This window comes from Ceratosolen solmsi, unplaced genomic scaffold (genome assembly GCF_000503995.2).
Source record: "Ceratosolen solmsi marchali unplaced genomic scaffold, CerSol_1.0 scaffold6, whole genome shotgun sequence".
NCBI classification, from domain to species: Eukaryota; Metazoa; Arthropoda; class Insecta; order Hymenoptera; family Agaonidae; genus Ceratosolen; species Ceratosolen solmsi.
The window spans coordinates 12,923,140-12,948,922 of NW_011948414.1; the positions used below are offsets into that span (position 1 = coordinate 12,923,140).

The following is a 25,783-nucleotide window of genomic DNA, read 5'->3' on the forward strand; positions in this document are numbered from 1 at the left end:
TCACAAGTATTAATTAACATAAATATTGACTATTTTTAAGACATTCACCTCATTAAAATTTATTATTATATTCAATAAAACAAAGCATACATTTTTTAAATCACTTGCTATAAAACTTCACTACATAATTAAATTAATAAACTTGAGCATTATAAACTAATTTGTAAAATTTCATATAATACTATTTATAACTAACTTTTTTATATTTATGATTCAGTTCAAATGGAACATGATATTTTATTATTGGCGTAGCAATATGAATATTAGTTTTCCATTATTAGCAACTATGTGATAATTTTATATTAAATATAAATAAATTAATGTAAAAATAACATTTTTCTGCGTATAACTTTAACTAACTTTTGGGAGACACCAAACTTTCTTAGCATCATAGTAAAGTCAGCAGGTGATTTCATAATGGCACATTTTCATTAAAATAGTTTAAGCACTTGTAGTTTACACTTCTTATTATTTTAAATGATTAAATAATTATATAAAAATCGATTGCGCATTGAAAATTAATATACATATGTGGAAAGATTTTGTCCAAATCATTTTATAAGTATAATAAAAATATATATTAATAATTGACCACTGTTATGAATATTAATATAGTGAAATGGTGTTTTCAATTTTAAATGTGTTTAATAGTATATATTTCGAAAGATGCATATTTAAATAAAAAATAAGGTGCAATAACTGTATATTAATAATATTAATATAAGTTTAATTATAAATAAAACCTTATTTAATATTAATGTTTAAAGATGCGCATGCGCAATTTCAAAATCATATTATAGCCGTTTTAAATTTTTATTGGTTGAGTTTAATAAATATAGATAAAAATGAATAATGATTTTTTAAATTTTAATATCTTTATATTTGAGTACAACGTTCGAAGAAACAAAAATTTTAATTAAGACAAATATTATGTAATTTATATTAATTTAAATGAACTTTATTAAAATTTTAAGTAAACCATTGAATTTAAATCATTCACAGATATAAATTTTTCAACAAATTCAATCTTTTTTTAATACCTTAGTATAAAAAAAAAATTTAGGATAAATTAATTTTAATTAAATAATATACTCTGAGCGATAATGCTTAAAATTCCAAGTGTGCCCAAATAAGATTTTATATTTTGCTTAATTTTAATAATATTGATAGCGTTATACCTTTCTTTTAAAATAATTATAATTTACTTATGCTGATTACAATGAATATGATATTATGGCAATATTCTAAAATTAAGTTTTTTAATTATATTATATAAGTTTGTAAATAACAAAATGTATTAAAAAAATCGAAATATATATTATCAAGTACAATTTTTTTTATCATAATTCCATATGAATTACTCTTGAAAATTATTAATTGTTTTATTAGCCTGTATAATTTTGAAACTTATTAAACTAATAAAATTATATTCGACTAATTTCTCTAAATTTTATTTGAGATTTAAATCCAATCGATGATAATGCTATTTGACTGTAGAGAATATAGAATAGATAAGAATAGGTATTTATTTATGTTTTTTACATATATTAAAAGTATAGTAATAATTATACAATTTAATTTGATAACTTTCTATCGTCTTTTAGAAAGTCAAACTACTAAAAAATTTACTATTTTAATTATATTTATTTTTATATATATAAACAGTAACTTAAAAATCAAATACAAAGGCTATATAATTTATTTACACTATAGATAGAATATAAAAGCCTTTGAAGTTTTAAATATTGATAGCAGATTAGGTTAAAAATAAAATTTTATATGACTAGCAAATAAAAAAGAATTATGAATATTGGTATTTGCTTTTAATAGCGACAAATCTGATGAGCATTATTTAATAATTTAATTAGAATACTTATTGAAATAGCATAATATTGTACATCTACGAAAAAGTTCTACCTTCAAAAATTAAATAATAAAATCAAGAGATTCGAATATATAACTACTCTTACGTCTGATAATTTGTATCAATTTAAATTTTGGATATATATTTTTTGAATATATGAGCCATAAAAATATATAACAAAGAAAAAGAACATTTTTTAAAAGTATTAGTCAAAAGATTAAAGCTCTATTGATACGTAATTTGTATGTGAAATATGGACACCAAATAACTTTTAAATATACACATTCTGGAAATTGTTCTATATATTAACATTTGAATGAAATACGTAAATTTACACAACCGTAATTTGCTAATAAACATCAAGAGATTGTTATGTAAATGCAATGAAACTGAATACATTTCATCTTTTTTTTTTATTACTTCATATGATCTTGTGAATATTTTTTGTTCAAAATATTTCTTAAAAAAAATTGTTTATATTAGATACATATAAAAAACTATTTATAATTTCATTTTATAAAATGTAGTACGATTTTAATTTACTTTGATATAGAAATTTACGATTGAAAAATTTCAATTTAATTGTGATGAAAGAAATACATACTTAAAAATACTTCATAACGTACAATAATTTACAAAAAAAACATCATATTTTTGAATTATTATAAAGATGCTTATTAAATATGTTAATTAAAAAAATATCCTGAATCAATATAAAATAAATTTTAATGTGTACGTCTCATATTAGTGACATAAACTAGGGAATGAATTGGATAAATTTTAATATACTTTTCTTAAAGAATTTTTGATATTTCAGATTATAATTTAATAGTATATAAATTACAATATATTTAATATTTATGAAATTTATTCTTTTAAAGATTAGGATGAAAATATAAGAAAACTTCAAATATATTTAAAATTAAGAATGAGAATCTTCTTGAAAATATTTCTGAAATTAACATTATTTATTAAAAATCTTTTATTTCCAAATCGTGTTATTCGTTTTAAAATTATATAAAATATCAAGATAATTTTTAATTTTTATCACTAATTTAAATTGGTACCGAAGCTGTATTTAATCCTTACCTATCCATGTATTACGCATATACTATATATGTATATATATAATTATTTTTGTTACTCATCTAATTTCGTTTTACATAACACTTTCTATAAATTATTACGATGCCATACATACATATTTCAACTTAAGCTAAAGTATACAAAAATAAATCTATTATAACTATATATGCATAAATATATAATTCTAGTATATACATATATATATACACTCTTTGAATAATACGTTCTGGAACTAAATATATTATATAATTATGTTACAGGATTCAAATTTTGATAGTTACATTTAATCATTTTTAATTAATTTTTCAAAGATATATTTTACTGCTTCAATGATCATATTTTCTGATTCCCATTTAGAATTATATGGAAAATCTATCATATTTCTATTAAATATTTCTTTATCTGGCATATAATGTACAGGATGTAAATTCATTGAAAATTGTTTGTCTGGAAATCTATCTGGTAACGTGAATATCAAAATAAATGTACCATCTGAATATTTAAATAACAATGAGGCTTTTCTGTAGCCTATAATATCGTATTCTATTACAAAGGGAGAGAATAATACTAACAGTACCGCAATAAAATTTTTCTTCTTTTGCATATTCTTGGAAATAGTATCTATCTATAACATAAAAATAAATTTTATATTAAAAGTATCATTATATTAATTTAAATAATTAACATTTAGATTATAAGATAATATATTAAATGATATGAATAATCAAATTTAACAAATTTGTTATTTTATTTATGTAATCCTTAGATATTAGTGTCGCTTGGTAATAAAGTGAGCATTAGAAAATATACACCTCACCATCAACTTATATTGTACCCATAATTCTTTGAGTAAATATATCAATTAATATTTGAAATTATAGGTTTATTTAGTTATAAATTTGTAATATACAAAATTATCTTTTTTCAATCGATTTATTAATAATTCTTAAATTAATTATCATAATTTAATAGCTTTTAATAAATTCGAGTATATATTATATTGTATAAAAATGATTATATATTTTATGTGTAATAAATGATATTTCATGAATATATTTAATGTACAATATCTTTCTGTCACAAAGTCAACAATCTCACTAATCTTATTTCAGCAGAATAGTTTTGTACTAAACGTTTTGGAATTGAATTAAATAAATATATCTAAGATATTTATATTCACATTGAGTTTAATGTAATCGGTATATAAATAATGAACGTTTATTAATAGCAATTTTACAAACTAAGAAAAAAATTGTTATAATATATGTAATCGATGAACTCATATCAATTTGTTAGATCTTTTAATATTAAGAATAATATTTTGCATGAGATTAGATCAATTATAATTTTTCGTCATGACTTTTATATTCATTCTTAATTCAACTGTTTGAAAATAATTATACATTAATTTTACTAGTTCAAATGTAGGTTACAATTCTTGGAATTTATTAAGTTTTAATGAACAAGTCAATGTACTATCAAATTTTCGTAATGAAGCAGAGGATTTCTATTTACTTTAAATCGAATCGATATATTTGCATACATAGATACATGAATAATGCTTCTTTAAATTATTATCTTCCAATCACAATGAGTTTCAACATAACTTTTGTTAAAAGTATTTGTTTAATTGATTTATCACTTTTATAATACAATTAATAATTATTTTTCATCTGGAATAAATTCAATTTATTTAGTCAATTCTGAGATTACAATATTCTTTTTTTATTGTGTAATTCTTCAAATACTTATTTCTTATTAGTTAAACAAATATAAAAAATAATAGTAAGTGGTTAAAATTGTTCTGTATAATATTTTTGTGAATTTTAGTAGATACCTAAATAATTATTTATTTTGGGTTGATTATTAAAAAAAAACATAATGAACCATATATTTATTGTTCTGTTCTATTGGCAGATTAATCATAAATGTATTATATATAAAAGTTAACAGAAATATATCAATTTTTATTCTATATATACCTTTGAAACACAGTTATGTCAACAAAATATATGACTATACATATATGACCATTATAAATAAAACAGTTTAAGTTAAAATAATAAATAATAGATTTTGCTTTTTAAATGTGGAAAAATGTAATTATATATCTACAGATTAACAGAATATATAATTAAAAATTAATAGTTATTTTCATTTGAATTTAAAAAAAAAAAAAATTTGAATAGTTCATCATAGAGAACAGAATTTTTTAGTAAGCTAGTTTCCTGTTAATCAAATGAAAATCTTAATATTTCAATAGACTTCATAATATAAATGACAGGGTTTTATAAACATATTATTTACCTTTTCAGTAATGCATTGCTTAAGTATCAATTCATAATCATGAAAACATCGAAAATCAAGAAATGGTGGAACATGTAATGCCTCTGACCCATTAAATAAATTTGTTAAATAAAGTGGTAAATATAGTTTGAGTGTAATGGAATTTTGCGATGAAATCATAATAGAAATGAGTAATAAAATTGTAACTTTGGTTGATCTCTTGAATAACTTTGTTGATAACATAAGATCTAATTTCGTAAACAATTTTGCTTCTATTTGTTTACACCTTTGAACTAAAATAATTTCTAAATTATTCGGTTGAATATTATGTATTAATTCAATACAGTTTGTGGGTAATTTATATATTTTTAAATGGTGCATCTAAAATAAAATATTTCACTATAGTAAAATTATTAAATTTATAAATATATTAAATCTGTGCACAAATAAATAATACTTGATATTGTTTATAAAGCTCAAAAATCTCTTGCAAAACATTTAACAAACAATTACTGTTATCGGTATTCCATTTACAGAGACTAGATAATTTATTTTCAAAATAAATTATATTATCTAATTGTAAGAATTCTTCGTCATCAAAAACTAAATCTGGTCCAAGTTCTGGATATAACGGATTGAAATACATTTCAAATTTAATAGTTTCTTTTGCATAGGGAATTGAACATTTAAAATGATAATTCTTAATTTTTTCAAAAGTAAATAACTGAAAATTAATAATTGTATCATCCCCACCAATACCTGAAAAATTTTATGAATACATAAAAGTTAATGGATTTATTATGTATTTATTTATTCAAATTTAATAACTATTATTATTTTAATAATATTAAATGATAAATTTTAATCATCAATGACCATTAACTCTCTGAGCAAGAAATATTTATTATAATTTTATAAGCTTAACTAGATTATAAAAAATATTAAAGTAAAGCATATTGCTATTTATATCTGTAGATTATACATGATATGTTATATATGATATAATTAATTTAAAATCCTTTTGTATTTCTTTTACTTCATACTTATTTTCTCATATTATATTATAAATAGTCTGGTAAATAGTTTTAATTAATCTAACTTCTTTTTAATACATCAATTTTTTATAATAATTTTATTTATAAAGTCTACTTTTCTTCTTTTTTGAATATTGTCTTCAAATCTTAACAATTTGCAGTTGAATAAAACTTTTAATTTAGGACAAATTTTAAGATAATAAAATCTAATACATGAATTATTGAAATGAAATGAAAAAAATGTGTAAATTGAATTTGTATTAATTAAAAATACAAATGGTTAATTTTTGAAATACAAATATTGATTGTGATTATATTAAGTAATCTTAAAGTAGATTAAAAATAGACTTAATATGTAGTTATCCAAAGTATTGTATTCAGTATACACTTAGTAACTACCTTAATTCATTACAAATTTATTATACAATACTTCTTTTACATATTTGCTTGTTGAACCTTTTTTTTAACACATGATTTCTTTCTTTACCCTATTGTATGTTTCTCCTCCCTCATAAGCTTTAATTACTTTACCTTTAGAATCATTCTTTTTGATATATGTATATAAAAATTGTAGCAAATCATAACTTACTTTATCAAAGGCTGTGTATACTTCTCTACTTTTACACAAATGAATCGTTAGACCATTTTATAATCTTTTGTTAATCAAAGATTTAATAAAATCACACACCATAAAATTATACATTTTTTTCATTCACTTTAATTATTCTTATTTTTATTTATTCTCTTTAAATTCAATATTTTGAATGACCAGAAATTCAATTAAAAAATAAGATAAAAATAAACTAGACATTTGGTTTACAGTCACATTATTAATAAAATGTAGACTTGATCTAAATTATTTGAAGCTTATAAATTAAAATATAGATTTTTTTATTTGAACAATTTTATTGACTTATATACATAATATTTCTATCTTATTTGAAATTAAAATATTAAAACAAAAATAGTATTTGAAATTTAGAAATATAAAGCATTATATATACAATTACACGAAAATAAAATAAAATTTTATTAAACATTTAGGATATTTTTAATAAGCTACATGATATTAATTTTATTGTATTGTATAAAAGTATAAAACACATTTTAATACATATTTTAGTTTTATAAATTTAAATTATCTCATAATTAAAATATCTATTATAAATTTTAAATATTGTACATTTAATATTGGAAATTAATTAGAAGAAATAATTCAATATGCAGTGCTCAATTGAAAATAATTAAAAAAAAATATTTTAAATTATTTAATAACATTTTTAATATTAAATTAGACATTTTTTATTCAGTAAAAGTAAAATGAAAAAATAAATGTGTTTATAAATAATTTAATTAGGAAAAATATTTAGTAAATATTGATAATAATTCCAAATAATTCAAATAATATACCTAAAGTGCATATACGAACCTAATTTAGTTTGTTGTATTGGATTTACGAGAGATTTTATGCGACTGTCTAACAAAGATGTATAAATTTTACTGTACATTATGTTAAATATTTAATAAATTGTACTGTAAATGAGTTATCATGTAGTGATTATTGAAAATCTTAAATTCTAATTTTTGTTTTTAATTATTTATTTTTTATCTATTAAATCATAACAATTTTTCGACCATAAATATATACATATACTATCAAATTTCTGCTTATTTCACAGTATCTTTATTAAATTAAAATTCTATATAGAAACAATTTTTGTTAATTATTAGTTTTATTGCCTTGTAAAATTTGTACAGAAGAATCAAGTCTAAATTCTATAAAGATTTTTTAAAAACAATTGATTTTACACATCACAAAGGGCACTAAATTCAAATTTATCTTGAAATGAAACAGGTAAATTTTCAAACAACAAATCATAATATTTATTCTTTTATAAAATATGAATTTTTTGCATGAAAATTTTACTTAGTTAAAGTAATTAGTTATTATCATAAAAAATCGTCAATACAATAGTCAGTTAAACTGAATTTTTAGTTTTTAAATGTGTGAGTATGCATAAAAGAAAACATTTCTTTTAATACTGTCAAATCACAAGAATTTTATAATTACCCTTATATTTATATAATTTAAAATAAAAATCTTTATTATAATTTTAAATTATTACAGACAATAAAAGTAAAGTATTTTTTATATTTTATCAATTCATTTTATACCTTCAATTATCATCATTTTTATTTATCAACAACAGATAAATAAAGTTTAATTTAAACATAAAAATAATTTGTAATTAAATTAGTTTTGACTTAATTAAATTACTTATATTTAATTTTAAAAAAAAATTTTATTTCTTAAAATATTTTGTTTTTGCATTATAAAAGCGGTTAATAGCTTTCTATGAATTCGAAAATGTTTCAAATAAATATAACGTTCTTAATAACAATATTGTAGAACATTGTTATCTTTATTTGTCAAGTCTAATTACAATTAAGAGCTGTGATGGATTTTATAAAATATTATTGCTTAATCCATTTTAATTTTTTTTTTCTAGTTTTTATTTTATTATATTATTTTTAAGTTTATAGCTTAGTATATTTTAATTTTTAATCCTTATTTATGGTCTGGAATGATTCTATAGACAACCTAATTCTGTGAATTTAAAGAAAATGCACGCTTACCCTCTTTACCATATAAAGACTATGTTAATGAAAAGTAATTTACAAACTATACATTTCAATTCTTAATAAACGAATAATATTAATTTTTATTTTTTTGTATTATATATTTTTAATTGGCGTTGATATATTAATACAAATTTAATAATCTAAGAACTGTCTAATATTAATACATAAAAAAACATTGATAATATTGTTTCATAGTTAATAATTTTAATAAGAACTAAAAATAAAAGTATTACATTTTTTGATAGTATGTAATTATATGTGAACATATCATTTGTTTTTATTGGCAATTTTATTGGACACTGTGTGGGTCTGTATTTTTTAAATATAGTTAAGTTCTTATCCAAGTGCATTAGAAGATTCTCTAAACTAAGCTGTAATACATATGGACTAATCGATACATGAATTTACGGAATAAATTAAAAAAATATGTACGAGTATATAAACTTTATAATTATATTGATTAAAAAATTGTTTACTATGAATAACTACAATTATTGTATAATAAAGTTTAATCTGTAAAAATCAATATATGTAAAGTATGCTGATTTTACCAGTTAAGCAATTATATTTTTATATTTTTAATAAGTCGACAAATATATCAAATTTTAAATATTTAGTAAAATAAAATAAATAACACATACCGTGTAATTAAATATTTAAATAATTTAATGTATTGAAATATTCGCTATTTTAATTTTCAAATGTTGGTTGCGTTTTCACTAGGTATCATTATCTGCATATATTTGAGCAACAAGTAGTGTTTCAAAAATCGAACTCGATCATTTGATTTTTTATCTTTTTAGTACATTTTTACATTACTGCATGTATAAATTATCTTTAATTGCTAATTTTGTATAATGCTGGTTATATTAAAAATTGCATAATATATCTTCAATATTATTAAAGTTCTTAAAAATAAATTTATTAGCACGTAGAATGCTACATATGTATAAGCAAGAGCAGATTTCATATCAAAATTTTTATTTTGCAATTGGTAAAAGAAACATATTGTACATATACGTATATAATAATTTTGCATTTGTAAGATATAAATAAACGACTCATATATATATCATTGATCGAATATTTAATATTGCTTATTATTTTTCAATATTCTTTGTTTCTATTTAGGTTATGGTAACAAAATTATTTTATTTAAAAGGAAACTTAAAATAAACTTAATATTAAGTATACAAATTATTAAACATATATACGGATAATATTTACATTAAACTTTAATCTAAAAATACCCTAAGACAGTGTAAAATTATTGTAAGATAATTAGTAAGTTAACACATGTATCATTTCAAATTAAAGTAGAAATAAAAAATTAAATAAACGAATATACACTGTACAGTAAATCATAAATCTATATACTTCAGATTTGAATACATTTACTGCTCATTTTGAACAATCATATTCAAATAAAACTGAATAAGCTTGTAAAATGTATTAGGCGTAAATACTTTATTCAAGACGTAAATAATGAAATACATATTGTTATAACTGTATATATTATGATTAATTTTTTACATACTTATAACAATTAATTATAAAATAAATTTTCTCATAATACAAGTTGTATAATTTTTACAGAAAAACTATACTTTCAATTTCGGTTTATTTCTCTAGCAGTGCTGTATAGGTTCATTTATTTTATGTGAAACTAGATCAGTACATTTTAATAATAATTCTGTAATTATTATATAATTCTGCATATAATGAAATAAAAATATAAAAAAGCTATATTAATTTACAAAAATGTATTCGATTATATATTATATGATACAACTCTATGATTTAGTAATGTAATGAGGTAGAAAATACTGATATTGTTTGTATAAGTTGAATAATTTATTTGTTGGATAATTTAAAACGGTAAATGAAGGTATTTTATGAGATATTAATAAAAATAAAAACTGTCCTTTTTGCAAAACATTTTTTTTAACTATTTTTTAATAATTTAATTTTCAACATAATTGTATTAGGAGTGGTAACGTCGGCTACTATGATTTCGGAATTTTCACGTAAACCTAAATCAAATAGTGTTTTTGATAAGTTTTGTCGAGTTTTCTCTTCAATACTTGGAACACTTTGAATATATAAAGTTTTAATTTTTCCTGAAATATTTGCCGTAATACCTGGGTTTTTCATTTGTAAATCATTTTTCGAACATAATAATTGAATTAAATCTTTCAATTTAATATAAATACTTTTAATTTCAATTTCTTTTATTGTCTGACTACACGTTAAACAATTAATATTTTTTTCTGCTTCATAAGTATAACCATATATTCCATCTGTATTTGTAAAAATCTGTAAGATAAATTATTACAATTAAAAATACAAAATTAAAGAAAAAAAAATTAATATAAACATTATGATAATATTAAATTATTATTACATATTAAAATATACAGCAAAATAATAGTGACAATTAGAATTAAAAAAAAAATTATGATTTTATTATTCCTAACTCATTTCTAACTTCTACAACTTTCTTACTAAACTTCTAATATTTTTAATATACACTTCAATATAAAAATGATTAATTTTATTAGTAACATTGATCTTCAATACACATTCAAATTGATCAGATAATAAAATATTTTACCACATATTTCATGCAGATTAGTTAGTATCTTACTTAAAGACTTATTTTTTTAGTACTAATCATATTGATAGATCATTCCTCGTAACATTAATTTCCTTTGTACGTGAAAAGAGGATTCAATTTGGTTTATTTGATTACTAATTAATTATTTGATCAATATAAATATCGTTATGCTAATTCTTCAACTTTTATATTGTGAATCTCATTGTTTATATTTTTCACAATTTTACCGAGCAAGATATATTTAATTACTTGCAAATAGCTGCACTTCGATTGAATATATTATTTTAACCCTTTATTGTTTTATGTGAGAAACATTTTTTTATTCGCATTCATAACCTTTTTTAAACTTAATTTTAATTTCTAAACTTCAGAAAAAAAAATTTTATATTCTAAAATAACAATAGACAATAGTTTAATAATTTTGTTTAAAGAAAACGCAAAGTAATATGATTGGTTTATGTTATTGTGCGTAGAAGTTTTCATTAATATTCTGGCACCCTTATTTTAGATTACAAATATATTATACCCCCTGTTTAGAATTGCATTCATCCGGATCGAAGGACTGTTTAGGATTAGGCTATACCCACCAGTTTAGTGGAGGGAGAAAAGTGTGGTTAAGTGTAACTGCGTCAATTCAGTATTTAACACATCTGCTTTTCGTGCTTGTTATTACGTTTTATTTTACAACTACACTATAATGAATCTACGTTGACTCTGAGAGTCGCTGAATTCTCGCCGATCCTTGGTTGTTGCCACGAGCTGTTAGCATGCACTACTTGTAGAGGTAGGATGTCGTAAATCTTCGGAACCTCTTGATGCAATGCGCTTGGTGGTGAAGCACTACACTGAGAAGTGATAGGTCATAAATCTCTCGACACCTCTTCGTGTAGTGCCACGTGGTGGTAACTTGATTGCTGACCCCCTGAAAGATGTCTCGTGGTGTGGAAGGGTGAAGAAATGGTTCGATACTTGATGTGGCGTCGAATGGTGTTGTTTGCACTGACATGTACAAGCTGCCAACAATGGAGGCAATTGTGCATTTGTTTTTTTTTCGAAGGTCCAATGACCGTGGAGGTTTCCCCAGAAATTATAACCCTTGGGACTTTCACCGAAATGATAGCCGTTGTTTTCCCAGAAATTCTCTAACTTTTCTAACATTCGAGAAATTCTCTGAATCTCAAACACCCTATTTATTATTAAGTGGCAGATTTCATTGAAGTAGCTTCAACTTTTCAGTAACCTTTTACTTAGATAAACTAGCAATAATATATATATACTGATCGTTTCACAAAAAGATTAATTATATAAACTCACTCAATATAAGTTCACGAATTTACTATATAAATAATGAGATTTCATTTAGTTATAAATACGAAGACGAATATCATTTTCTCTTCGCACTTTATTTATAGAACTATGATTAACTGATATATAATTACGAAAAACTGGAAAAATAGATTGCATACGTTATTCAGATTTATAAAAAAAACTATCAAATAAATTTATATTTATTAAGTATTAAGGATTTGAATTTATTTTAAGTTATTGTTAAATTTGGAACTTGTTGTCTCACGAAGGACGTTCATTTACAATCGCAAAATCAAAAGAGACTGTATTATTTAATAATTTATTGTTAATAACTCAATAATACTTTTTAGTTGAACAATTATTTATTCGTAACTCATTAGATATATCATTATCCTTTTTAATATTGAATGCCTTTTTTATATCGACGATCGACTGAAATATGATTTTCAAAACTTAAAATTTTAGTTATTTTTATAAGATCCTATGATCTTATAGTGAAGTAAATAATTAAAAGATACATATATTTTATAATTCAGTATTATAATTTTATAATAATGTTATAGCTTTAGAACTATTAGAACTATAAACTATGAACTACTTTTGAATGTGGATATTACATATTCAGTTATGTCATTATATATGTTGCATCATGATGCATATAATCTATGTAATCATAGCGAAAATACTATAACACTTTATAACAATAACATTCTATATATATATATATATTATATATAATATAACATTCTATAACAATAATATAACATTTATTGTCAATAATAAACTCATATTTTCATACAAAGACTTCAATTTTACTAAATCTTTTATAATTAAAATTTTATGAAATTTTTAGTTAAAAGTATTTTAAGTTAATGTAGCAAATGAAGTGTAATAATTTATATTCAAACAACTTTATTTCTATTTTTCTATGCATTCTTGGTTATTGTTATATAACGACAAGTTGGAAAATGTGCGAAATGGTTTATTATAATACAACATCTTAATATTAAATTAAATTTAATATTTTTTTATATTATATATATAATAATAATAAATTAATATTTTTAATTTTTTTTTATTTTATGAAATAATTAGTAACTTTTTATTAATTAATTTATTAATTCAGTAACTATATTTATTATTCGATTGGTTATTTATAAAAGCTGGGAATTTACATTTTTCGTTTCCTAAGCATTCCGTAATCTATCTGTAGTATTTTAAGATTTGTTAAAAAATATTTAAAAATAGTCAAATAAACTTATGGTTTTCGATTTTGATAAATTAATATATTACTACTTTAGAAAATAATAAGCATTCATATTTCAAAATTTGTAATTAAATAATTAAAAATTATTAATAAAAAGAACTTGTTATTCTATATTCTATGCATATATAAACAAATTAAATAATTACCATATAATTATTTAACGATGGACTGCAACTAGATGCAAGTTTAAAAACTTCTGTACAACATATGGATGCAATTACAGCATTTGTCGATGCAACAGCAGGTATAATGTTTTTTACAACACCTTGAACTAATCGATACGTTAATCCTTGAATTCCAAAATTGACTGCTCGTTCCATAGATTTTTCGTAAATCCAATTTATATGCTGTGGATCATCTCCATCAATAGAACAATCAAAAGGATTTTCCTTAGGCCATTGAATTACTTTAACATATTCTATGCAGTGCTCTGGTAAACGCGGAGTATTTGCTATAGTGCATAATGGATAAGTAATCTACAAATAAAATATGTTTATATATATATATATATATATGTGTGTGTGTGTGTGGCGTGTGTTTATAATTAATAAATAAATAACACGTTTTTGAAGTAATATAAAATTAAAAATAATTTAAATTTACTAATTAAATAATTAATATAATCTTTAATAAGATGTATTTGTAATCAAATTGAATAATTTCGCTGAAGCATTTATAAATTCTTACATTATCGCAAGTATAAAAAAACTATACTTTGCGCAGATTTTCTAACTGTGAAAAGAATATTGCTTAATAAGCTACAAGGGTATTTTAAGTAAATTCATTCATCATAAAAAGCTAATTAGAAAAACAAAATAAAAATATTTTATTTTTAATAAATCATATATATTTTTCTAAATTTTGAATATAGTATAATTAAAAATCTAATTTATAGACAATGTAAACAGTAATATTTATATGACTCTTTTATAAATAATTGTTCAAATATTTAAATATGAAATCTATTATTTATTTCATTATTTAATATAGTTAAAATCAAAATATAAGTTTTAATTTAAAGACATTAGATAGTTTTTGTTTGTTTAAGTTTATGATATATCTGTTTTTTATTTTAATCAATATCAAAATAATAATCACTTTCATTTGTTATATCTTTAAAATATGATCTTATTTATAAATTTTAAGTTATATTTAGTCATAATTAAAAATTTTAATTTAATTTTACATATATTTTATATAATGTTATCTATATATAAATGAAGCATTAAAAATTGCAAATGAATTGTTAATTAAGCTATTATTTATTCAATTGTCTTAGTTTGGTTCTTAAACTTTTGTATGCTTTGAAATATAAAAAAATTTATAGAAATTAAGCATGTGGACTATTAATTTACTAGAAAAGATTTTGTTTTCCAAACCTTCATATTATAATTAGAACAAAAACTGTATATTTTAAATATATATAAATCACATTTACAATTGATAAAATTTAACTAAAAATTTAGAAACATTAAAAATTAGTTCTTACCAATATCATAGATATTGTGTTAAAATTAAATAAATAACAGTAAACTTGACACAATTATGTGCATACTTTAATAATATAGCAAAATTAATTTTTTTTATATATTAAAGGAAACTGTTTTGTTTCTATACTACATGTAATAATTAGTGTACAAGTGAACAAATATTACCTAGAAAAGATTTCAGAAAACCTTTTTTTCAGATTACTTTATTTTTCTATATAAAATAATAATTAATGATTTTAAATATCATCTAAAAAAACAAGAAAAATGCTTGTATATAAATTTAATATATATATGAATAGGATTGCATAAAGCTAATCAGCCAAGAGAATATATCTTCTTAAATACTATAAAAAATAAATAGAATTAATAATATATAGTTCCACATAATAAAAATAGTTACTCAAAATAAACGAGTTCATCTACATTAAAGAACAATATAAGTATAATTTTCATTTAGTAATATTTATCAAATTTTGTAATTCTGTTATGTTCTACATGAATCAAACTGAAGAATTGGCTAAATGACAAACAGTATTTTTTCCTCTTGCTTCATTTATACATTTTGCAAAATTTATAAATTAAAAGTTCATTTTTCAAAAAAATTAAGAAAGGTATATCAATTTATACAGTATATTCAATATCAAACAGAATATATTCTTGAAAAAAATTTTCATTTATATATATGAAGTATTTGTATATATACAATAAAAGTATGGTACAAAATGTAGAAAATAAAAATTAATATATTACTAGTACATACTATATAGTATATAACAAGACGTTCTTTTAAAAATCTTTAATATTTTATTTGATTGAATTTAATATATATATATTACTATGTTCTTTTCTTTTTAACTAAAAATTGTTAATTTTATAAAACCAATAATAACAATTAATTTTAGATCAACAAAATATTCTTGTACTATTACCTATATGGGGTAATATTAAACTATTGATCATAAAATTTTTAAATTATTGATATATAATATTAAATTAATATTTTATATTTGCAGCTTTATATTAACATGTATGTTTAGAGAATATTTATTCAATTTATTTAATCACATAATTTGAGTCATAAATGACTGACTCAATTTTAAAATTATGCACATTTAATTTATTTAAACAGCAAATTTAAAACGAAAAACAAATATATTTAATATATTAGTAGTGTATTACTATAAGAAACATGGATAAAAAATACAGGTACACAGAAGTGAAATGTCAACAAATCACATTATAGTAATAACAGAAATTTTCTTCTTTTTTTGTACTAAGATCGATATAGTACTATCAGAAGAATATTTCCATATTTACTTTGTGTTATATTGTAATATGTTAAAATCAAACCCATGTCATCTTTACAATTCTAAATTTACATCATTTAAGGAATAATATATTACATTAAAATTTGAATATCAACATTTGGAAACTTTAAAATGCTGAATTGTAATTAAAATGACTATTCATTGTTTATATTTATAGAGAGTATATATAGAGAGAATATATAAAAATATGAATTTAATATTTTTAAAAAGTATTACAAATATAGGCTACCCTTTCTTGTATATACCTATACCCTTTCTTTTATATTTTAGATACTAAGATTACAAGTAATATTAACAATAATATTAAATAACTAATTTTCATGACAATATTATTTTTAGTTTATATTACAATTGTCATTTACTTTGTAATTCAACAATAATTTCATTTTTTACTAAAATTTGGATAAATATTAAAAATACTCTTTTATTTTTAATATAAGCTATTCATATGTTAAATTTTGTACAAGTATTAAATAATCATAAAATTTATTACTTGTGGAGGATATAAATCTAGAGTACATTCTATGCAAGCAGTTAGTCCTGGTAGAACAACTCGAATATTCCCTTTAAATCCCTCTGTTCCACCATCAACTAATGGTATTACAGTTGATTGATCTAGAATGCCATTTTCATAAATTAGTAACGATACTAACATGCCATTAATCCATCTCCTTGCAATTATTGAATCTAAGCCACAAATAATTATATGAAATTGTCTATAGAAATCTTCATTTTTATCTTGAATTTTACAAAAATGTGGTATTACATTGCAGCCAGGTATACGGTCATTTATAAATTTTGCTGCTGTTTCTGATTTTGAAGCACCAATATCTTTGTGTCGAAATAAAAATTGTCTAAAAAGGTATAAAAAAATATTTATTACTTAATATTATAATAAATATTGAAGACAATTCAGACTCTATTTTTAAATTTTAAATTATTAATTAAAATAATAAATAATAAATCACTATATAAGTTATTCAATACAAGTAAATTCTTTTGATAAAAAATAACAAGTTCAATAATTATCATTGTTTTAAATAGGTATAAAATTGACGGATTACTTTTTTAAACTTACACCATGTATAATTAATTGATCTATACAGTCTATGTAAATTCTTAAGTATATATTTTTTGATCGAACGATTTATAATTTTCTTTATAATTAAAACTTAAAATTTCAATTTAATATAATCTATAATTTAATATATTTAATAAATAAAAAAGACACTATTCATATTGGCTTTTAAAGATAGAATATACTTGTTACATAATTTAATATACAGAAGTTTATTTCTTTTATACAACACTACTTTTTGGTAACTAAAAACTCCTAATTCCATATATTATTCATTGTTGTAATTAACGGTAAAAAAACATGTTTATATATCAAAACAGTCTCCCTATTTCGGTATTTCATATTAAATATAAGTAATATTTCTATTTATCTACATAATGGATTTTTTATATTGTAGTACATCTCACTGTATATGTTTGACTTTTTTATTATAATTCATATTAGTAAATATAAAAATTATTAATTTACAGTATTGTAATTAGTTGTGGCTGCTAGTATTATATTTGACCATACATAAAAAATTCATGGTTTAATTAGTACAGAGTATTTGATATTAGTGACTAATTAAAGTATACTTTTTAATTAATTTACAAATATTTATCAAAATTCGTAAAATACTTTTTTTCTTAAAAATTTTTTTTTTAATTGTAAATTATAAATTTTCTATGATTATTAATCGATCCATGGTTTGATCTTCTCTATTAATTTTTATCATTTAAATTCGTAATATTAAGTAACATTAATAAATTATGTGAAAGTATTACATCTCTGTTAATGTATACAAGTGTGTCACTCTTAAAATATTTTAAGAAATTATAAAAGTGCATATTTAACTCAAACATTTTATCCATGATAAAATTCAAAGAATATGAGTGAAATTATGTATATTTGTTTATTTTCTATTTAGATTAGAATATAGAATATAGATTATTAGAATGTAGAAAATTATCTTTAAAAAAATTGAATTTTTCAATTTACTTCAATTTAATCTATATAACATATTGTAACATTTAAATTTCAACAAAAAAAGTCTTTGCATTTATTCTTGTCCTTAGCATCAATTGTTGTATTAATGATAATACATTGATTTCCTTTTCATGGATTATTTTTATTTTAATATAAATATGCTTTCTTTTTTTAAATTTGTTTAATTTATTTATTGAATAACTATAAATGTACAATTTAATACTGCAAAATTAATTATGTATACTTTTAAATACAAAAATTTTGTTACTTTTATATCTGTATAATAAAATTCACCAATAAGACTACAAATTTCATTACATTACAATAAACTACATTACATACACTAAATTACAATAACCGAATTATATTTCACTTATAAAATAATAAATAATTTTTCTTGAAATTTGTTATTACAAACAAATTGTAAATGAAATTTACATTCAAGTTACTTTAATAGAAGACAAATGATTACATACTACATAAGAATAAATGAACATGCTAAAGAAAAAATAAAATTACAAAAAAATATATATTTTGGACTACAATAAAAAAAATTATATTATCAATGTTATAATATATATATATATATATAATTTAATCTAATATATATATACAATACTTTCACAACTTTTATTTCAAATCTATAATTTGAATAATCAATGTAGTGTTTAATTATTTATTATTTATTTATACATCTAAAACTAATTATACTTTTTTTTTAATTTATTCAAATAATTATATCTTTTTATAGTTTCAAACAAAAATAGTACAAATAAAAAATCTATAAAAATCAATTGTTTTACTAATTATTTAAAGATATAAGTACTGTACATTATTCAATAAATATATATATATATATATATATTTCCTTTATCAAAGTAAATTTTATTCTTATTTATTAATTGTTTAATAAAATTTATTTTTCAAAAATATTCCTATTCTTTAAATTAATTTATGAATTCATATAACACAAAATTAATAAAAATCTCTTTACAATATTATATAAGAGTACAAGTTTCTTACCTATTTAAATTTGATAAATCAATTATATCCATATCAATAATATGCATTTGTCTGAACCCCATAAGTGATAAATTTTTCAAACATTCACAACCTAATCCACCAGCACCAATTACAAGTATTTTACATGTTTGCATTAAAAATTTTAAAGATTCTGATGAAGGTTCAAAATCTGGACGACAAAAAGGTCCAGATCGTTCTAAAACTTTACGTAAATGACTTAATTTTCTATGACTATATTCACTATCCATTATCAAATAAATGTATAACACGTATAAATAAGTAAGGTTTATTTTAATAATTTTTTCAAAAATTATCAGAAATGATTGTAAGTAGAAATTTCTTTAAATTTTAATGTGATTCATATAATCATATAAAATAACTAAGTATTTTATATTATTTATATTATATGATATAATCTGTAGTATTTTATAACCAATTTTTTATTTGCATTTAAGAATTTGTATGTTGATTGAACATATATTATGCAGTTACAAGAAAGAATACGATAGAAAAATCTATTTAATAGACTGTTAATATATTTATTTACTATGCACAGTTAAAGCCTACTTATTTTATTAATACTTCATAAAAACCAAGATAGATAGATATAAAAAATTTCAAATTATTTAGTTCTACATTATTATTTATAAATATATTTATTAATAATATGTTATTTGTAAATCTATATATGGTATATATATAAAATTTTAATTTTGTAAATTGTAAATGTAAGTTTTTATATTTAAAAACATGTATATAAAATGCCACAATTTTTTATACTTGATAGAATATTTAAAACTATTAACATTGTACCATTGGGAAACTTAAATTTACATTACGCATGCGGCAGAAAGGGATACTTTCAACTTTACAGGACCTATTTGTGATCACTTTATAATGAGTGAATAAAATGATCTTTAAATTTTTGTACGGTTAAATATTATTTATAATAATATGATCATTGATTATTTACATTTCAAATTTTCAGTTGGAAATGGTTAAATAATAAAATCGAAGTGAAAGCCTTATATAGCGTTACATTAAAAAAAAATTGACTAGAATTTATAAATTAATGTTTATAATTATGATATATAAATATATTATACTTATTTATTATATTTTCACAACTAAAATCCTGAGCTAGTATTGTTATATTAATAAATGGTGTAAATTTGAATTATAGAGCTATAAATTTGAATTTTTCGCTGTAAATGGTTATTATGACAGCACTGCATAGAAGTACTGATTATCTTTTTTTATTTAAATTATCGTTTGTTACTAAATAAACGGTTAATCCATCGATTTATAAATATTTGCGGTATAAATGTTCAAACATACTCAATTTTAGTTGTGCCTGGTAATTAGAGATTCTTAGATTCTAAGATTAAATTGATATCTACTCTACAATCATTGTTTTCTCGATATATGCTGTTTGAAACATTGTTCTTGATATCAGCTATACATTATTAAATTTATACATTTGAATTTTATTTATAAAGTGTTAAACAAGATTAAGAAGTTGTTGTATTTAATACACAATCTCGGTAATAATTCTATATTAGTTCATGATTCATGATTCAACAATTTATTGTTATACACTCATCTCACTATTTGTATCGCTACTAGCATTGACTATTATTGTCTACATGTCGTGTATTTACAAGTGTTCATGCACACATACACACACGCACGCACGCGCGCACACACATGTATTTTTAATAATGAAATAGTAATCACAATAACATTAAAATTTGTCGTTATAAATATAAATCTATTTCGCAATTTTTTATCTAAGTTATTTTCAGTAACAAGATAACAAAGTTACAATAAAATTTATAATTTATGTATTTAACCAATCTTTCAACAATTTTTTGCGCAGTTCTGAATAAGGTACGTCGTGTAAAATTGTAAATTTTTATAACATACTGATAATACATGATGAACAGAGTAACGTATTGGTTTTAATATCATCAGCATTGAAGTATAAGATAGAACATTATACTTCACGAGGTCATGATATTGCAACCATCAGGTATAAAGTACAAGGTGAAACAACAAGAGATATATATGAACCATTTAACTACAAGTTGTATTTTCACTACCCAGATATTCTTAGAAAGAAAGTCTAAAATTAAGTATATAATGATTGATTCTGATGAACTGATATTTGATAGATAACAAATAATAACAAATAGGATGAAAAAAAAATTTTATTTTATCTATTTTAAAGATAAATCCAAAGAATTAAAAGAAAAGAACGATCGAACGATGACATTTTCTCACGCCAAATTTCCGACTAGCCAAAATCGTAGAATTCTTGATCGCTCTACAGGTCTGTTAAGCCTCGAACTTGGAAAGTTACATTTTCTCACGTCGAATTTTCAATTAACCCAAAGCTTATATTTTCTCTAGTGCGAGTTGCCGTGCCGATACTTAAGGAAGCGCGCGACAAGACTCCACGTAGTTACCATCAGCAGTCACTCAGTACACAGTGTCGGTAGTTAACATAAAGCAGTCATCCACTACGTAGCGTCAGTAGTTTTCACTCAGCAGTCACTCAGTACACAGTGTCGGTAGTTTACAGTGGCACTATTCAGTTATTCATCCAAACCAGTCATCTATGCCCAAGTAACACGCGCTCACTCGATGCATCTATTGCAAGGAACGCTCGTTCTCTATTCCAGTGCATCAAATACAATAATCCGTCAAGGGCTGACTGCCATTCTATAAATAGTCAACTATAAAAATCATGGTATCAAATCCTTCTGCTTTCGAAGGTATATCATTTATCTTTATTGCGAATAACTAGCACACTAATACTCCCATACTCCCTGTTCGATTTTAAGGGTTTAGTTTACGGCTTGAACTGCCAATTCAATAGTTCAGTGGATTAGTCACTCGTCAATATAACTTTAAAGGAAATAATAAGTGAAAGGGCTGAAAAATATTATGTATTTTAGTAAAACAATGTTTATTATTTGTTAATAATTATAATAATAATATTGAAATGTTATTGAGAGAAGATTCTTCTGTTGTAGTAATAAGGGTGTTTCCTTGAATTCTCGATTATTGTAGATTCTATGGATATTACTGTGTCTCTTGTAATTGAGGTTATGCTGATGTTGTAAATATCAGCCGTTGTAGTTAATCATGTAGTCAAGATGGTGTTTGAATCAAGTATGTTTGATATATGGAATAACTATACTTGATATGGTGTAAGATGTTTAATGGAACTTGGTGAGTAATCAATTGTGTCTTTAATTATTTATGGAGGCAGTAGAAAGACTAGTCACACACAAGAGTAATTAATTATAAGTCTTTGTGCTCTTGAAGGACTTAATGAAATGTATTTATAGTCGATTATTTAATATATTGTTGTCTGGCCTTGACAATGTGCTTGACGAATTGCGACACTTGTCGACGTCACGGGTAAAAGCGTTGGTTCGAAAGAGAGACCGTAAGTTTGCCCGATCGACTCTTGTGCGAGGTATGACTAGCTTATTTATTAATATAAAAATGTACCTTGTGAGCTGCTGACAAGGTGTGTTATTGTACTGCGTAGCTGATGTTCCCTTTGATTACTATTCCAACTGTATACTATATACTAAAAAACTGAGCGGCAATTACAGTTAAGTGAGCACGAAGTACGATTACAATGAGCGTATGAGCCTTTTGAATACGCACACCAACCGAAGGCTTGATCGTTCCGCTGAAAATACCGACCATTCCATGGCGGTCCTGCTGAGGGCAGATCGAGACCCGTGTCGACAATCGGCGGTCTTGAAACTGGCTTCAATCTCGAACACTTCCCCTTATGAGTATGATCGATTCTCTTATTACCATACTCCCCCTTATGAGTATGGTCAATTCTCCCTGATAAGCACTGCTATCTACCATTATAACCTTCCCATGCTCATGTGATGAGCATGATTGGCTGTTCTTGCTGATGCTTACAACGTCAGCATAGAACCCAATAAGTCATATTCCCCATCATGAAATATTCAAAATCCATTGCTGATCCCCATAATACCATTAACAACATCACTACCACTACTAAGAAACAATCACATCATTGTAATAGAATAATCCCCTCTCTCCCACAAGAAGTGAACATAGAACAGCAATGTTGTAATTGTTAATGAAACAGAATAAACGATGTCTTAAACGAAGTCACAAACTGTATATATTTTCAGCCGTCCACATGTGTTTTTCCTATGCATCGATATGGCAAAAAACTAATAAACTGAACTATGAAATTGGCAGTTCGAGCCACAAACTAAACTTTCGAACATTTGGTCTTTCGAGCCGGATTATAATTTATTTATCATTTATCATTATTGAATTTATGAAACATAAACAATTTATATAAATACTGAAAGAATTTTAATGAATATTTAATAAATATTAGTTTAACATTTATTCAAATTTACAAATGAAAATAAGTTTTTATAACAGAACACAAATTAAGCACCATCGGTATCTGATATCTTTGATAAATATTTTATTTAATCTTCTTTTCTTTTAGAATCTATAACTAGTTGCTGAAATTTAATAAATAATCTTCAAGATAATTAATTTATAACCAAGTTTATTATTATTTATATATTTTTATATTTATCATTTGTTATTTTTTTCTTATCATTTATAACAATTATACGACATTTTATTTAAATTAATAATGTTATTGATATTTTTAAAACACCAAAATTAGTTGATCATAAAACGACTTTTTGTACTTTTGCATCTATCTAGATACGTTACGATAAATGAAATTATGATATAAGATATTTGTCTAAAAATAAAGTACCGGGCGAGGAGGATCAAGTATCTAAGATTAGCTGTGAGCTCTCGATGTTGATAAGAGGATTGCAGGCTAGTGGACAAGATATTACAAGTATTCAATAAAGAGTTGTTTTGTTAATTAGTTTTATTTTATTTATATAATTGCACTAGTTGATTATAATGAGTTTTCTTTCATGATTGAGCGCTTGCTTTTCTTGATTTGTATGTGTAATTGCCACTGAGCGTCCATGTACGTCACATACACAGGAAGAAGTTGATGCCTTGCTGGTCCTCTATATGTAATGCACGTGTAGATGGAATAATACACACAGAAGAACGAGGTCATAAACTCCCGCGCTTCCTTGTATATGAGCACGTAGCGATTGCTTGAATTGCTAGTATTCTGTTTTGCAGATAGCTTTACGTATCTGCAGATTGGCGTATATAGCTTGATATAGTTATGTATTAATTTGGAATGGAACGTTACCTCGTGAGTCTGCACGTTGTGTATAGCTATGTTTTGTCTTGTTCTTTGAGTTGCCTCGTATGGCTCCTTGTAGTTTGATTGTGTATACTGTGCGGACTAAGATTCGTAATTCTCGATTCCCCTTTTTTGTATTACACTGCTGCGAGTGTATGATTTGATTATCTAGCACTTGTGATGAATAGAATAATTTTGCGTAATTAGCTTGGACTTTCTGATTATTTGACTGCGTTTAATTGACTTGTTCTTTTTCTATTAGATAAGATAAGATAAGTGATTGTGCCTTGCCGGCGTCGCCTTTTTAAAGCCTTCTCTCGACCACGCGGTGGTCGATGACAATTCCCTCTCTTTTGGTATCGCCAATCAGAACTGTCTTGTCGATCATGGCGTCGCCAATGAGATTTAGTCGTATTAGTGTGTCCAATCAGAAATCTTCTTTAATTTATGGCATTTCTAATCAAGGCGCCTTTTGAGTGGTGGGGTCTCCCACTAGTGAGTCTTGTCAAGATGGAGGCTCCAATGACAGC

At 22.5% G+C, this 25,783-nt stretch overlaps 2 protein-coding genes across 2 annotated transcripts; both read right to left on the reverse strand.

Moving 5' to 3' along the window:
- Positions 1-3,222: 3,222 nt before the first annotated feature.
- LOC105368454 (BRCA1-A complex subunit BRE) lies at positions 3,223-7,778 on the reverse strand. The gene is given in 3 exon segments (XM_011507466.1): positions 3,223-3,575; positions 6,802-6,884; positions 7,772-7,778. Coding segments are annotated over 3 exon segments (432 nt in total). The 3' UTR covers positions 3,223-3,233.
- Positions 7,779-10,686: 2,908 nt separating this feature from the next.
- Uba3 (Ubiquitin-like activating enzyme 3) lies at positions 10,687-20,276 on the reverse strand. Its single transcript, XM_011507077.1, has 4 exons — positions 19,991-20,276; positions 17,417-17,777; positions 14,252-14,581; positions 10,687-11,229 (listed from the first exon to the last, which is right to left on the reverse strand). The coding sequence occupies exons 1-4, from the start codon at positions 20,236-20,238 to the stop codon at positions 10,858-10,860; spliced, it is 1,311 nt and encodes a 436-aa protein (XP_011505379.1). The 5' UTR covers positions 20,239-20,276; the 3' UTR covers positions 10,687-10,857.
- Positions 20,277-25,783: the final 5,507 nt, after the last annotated feature.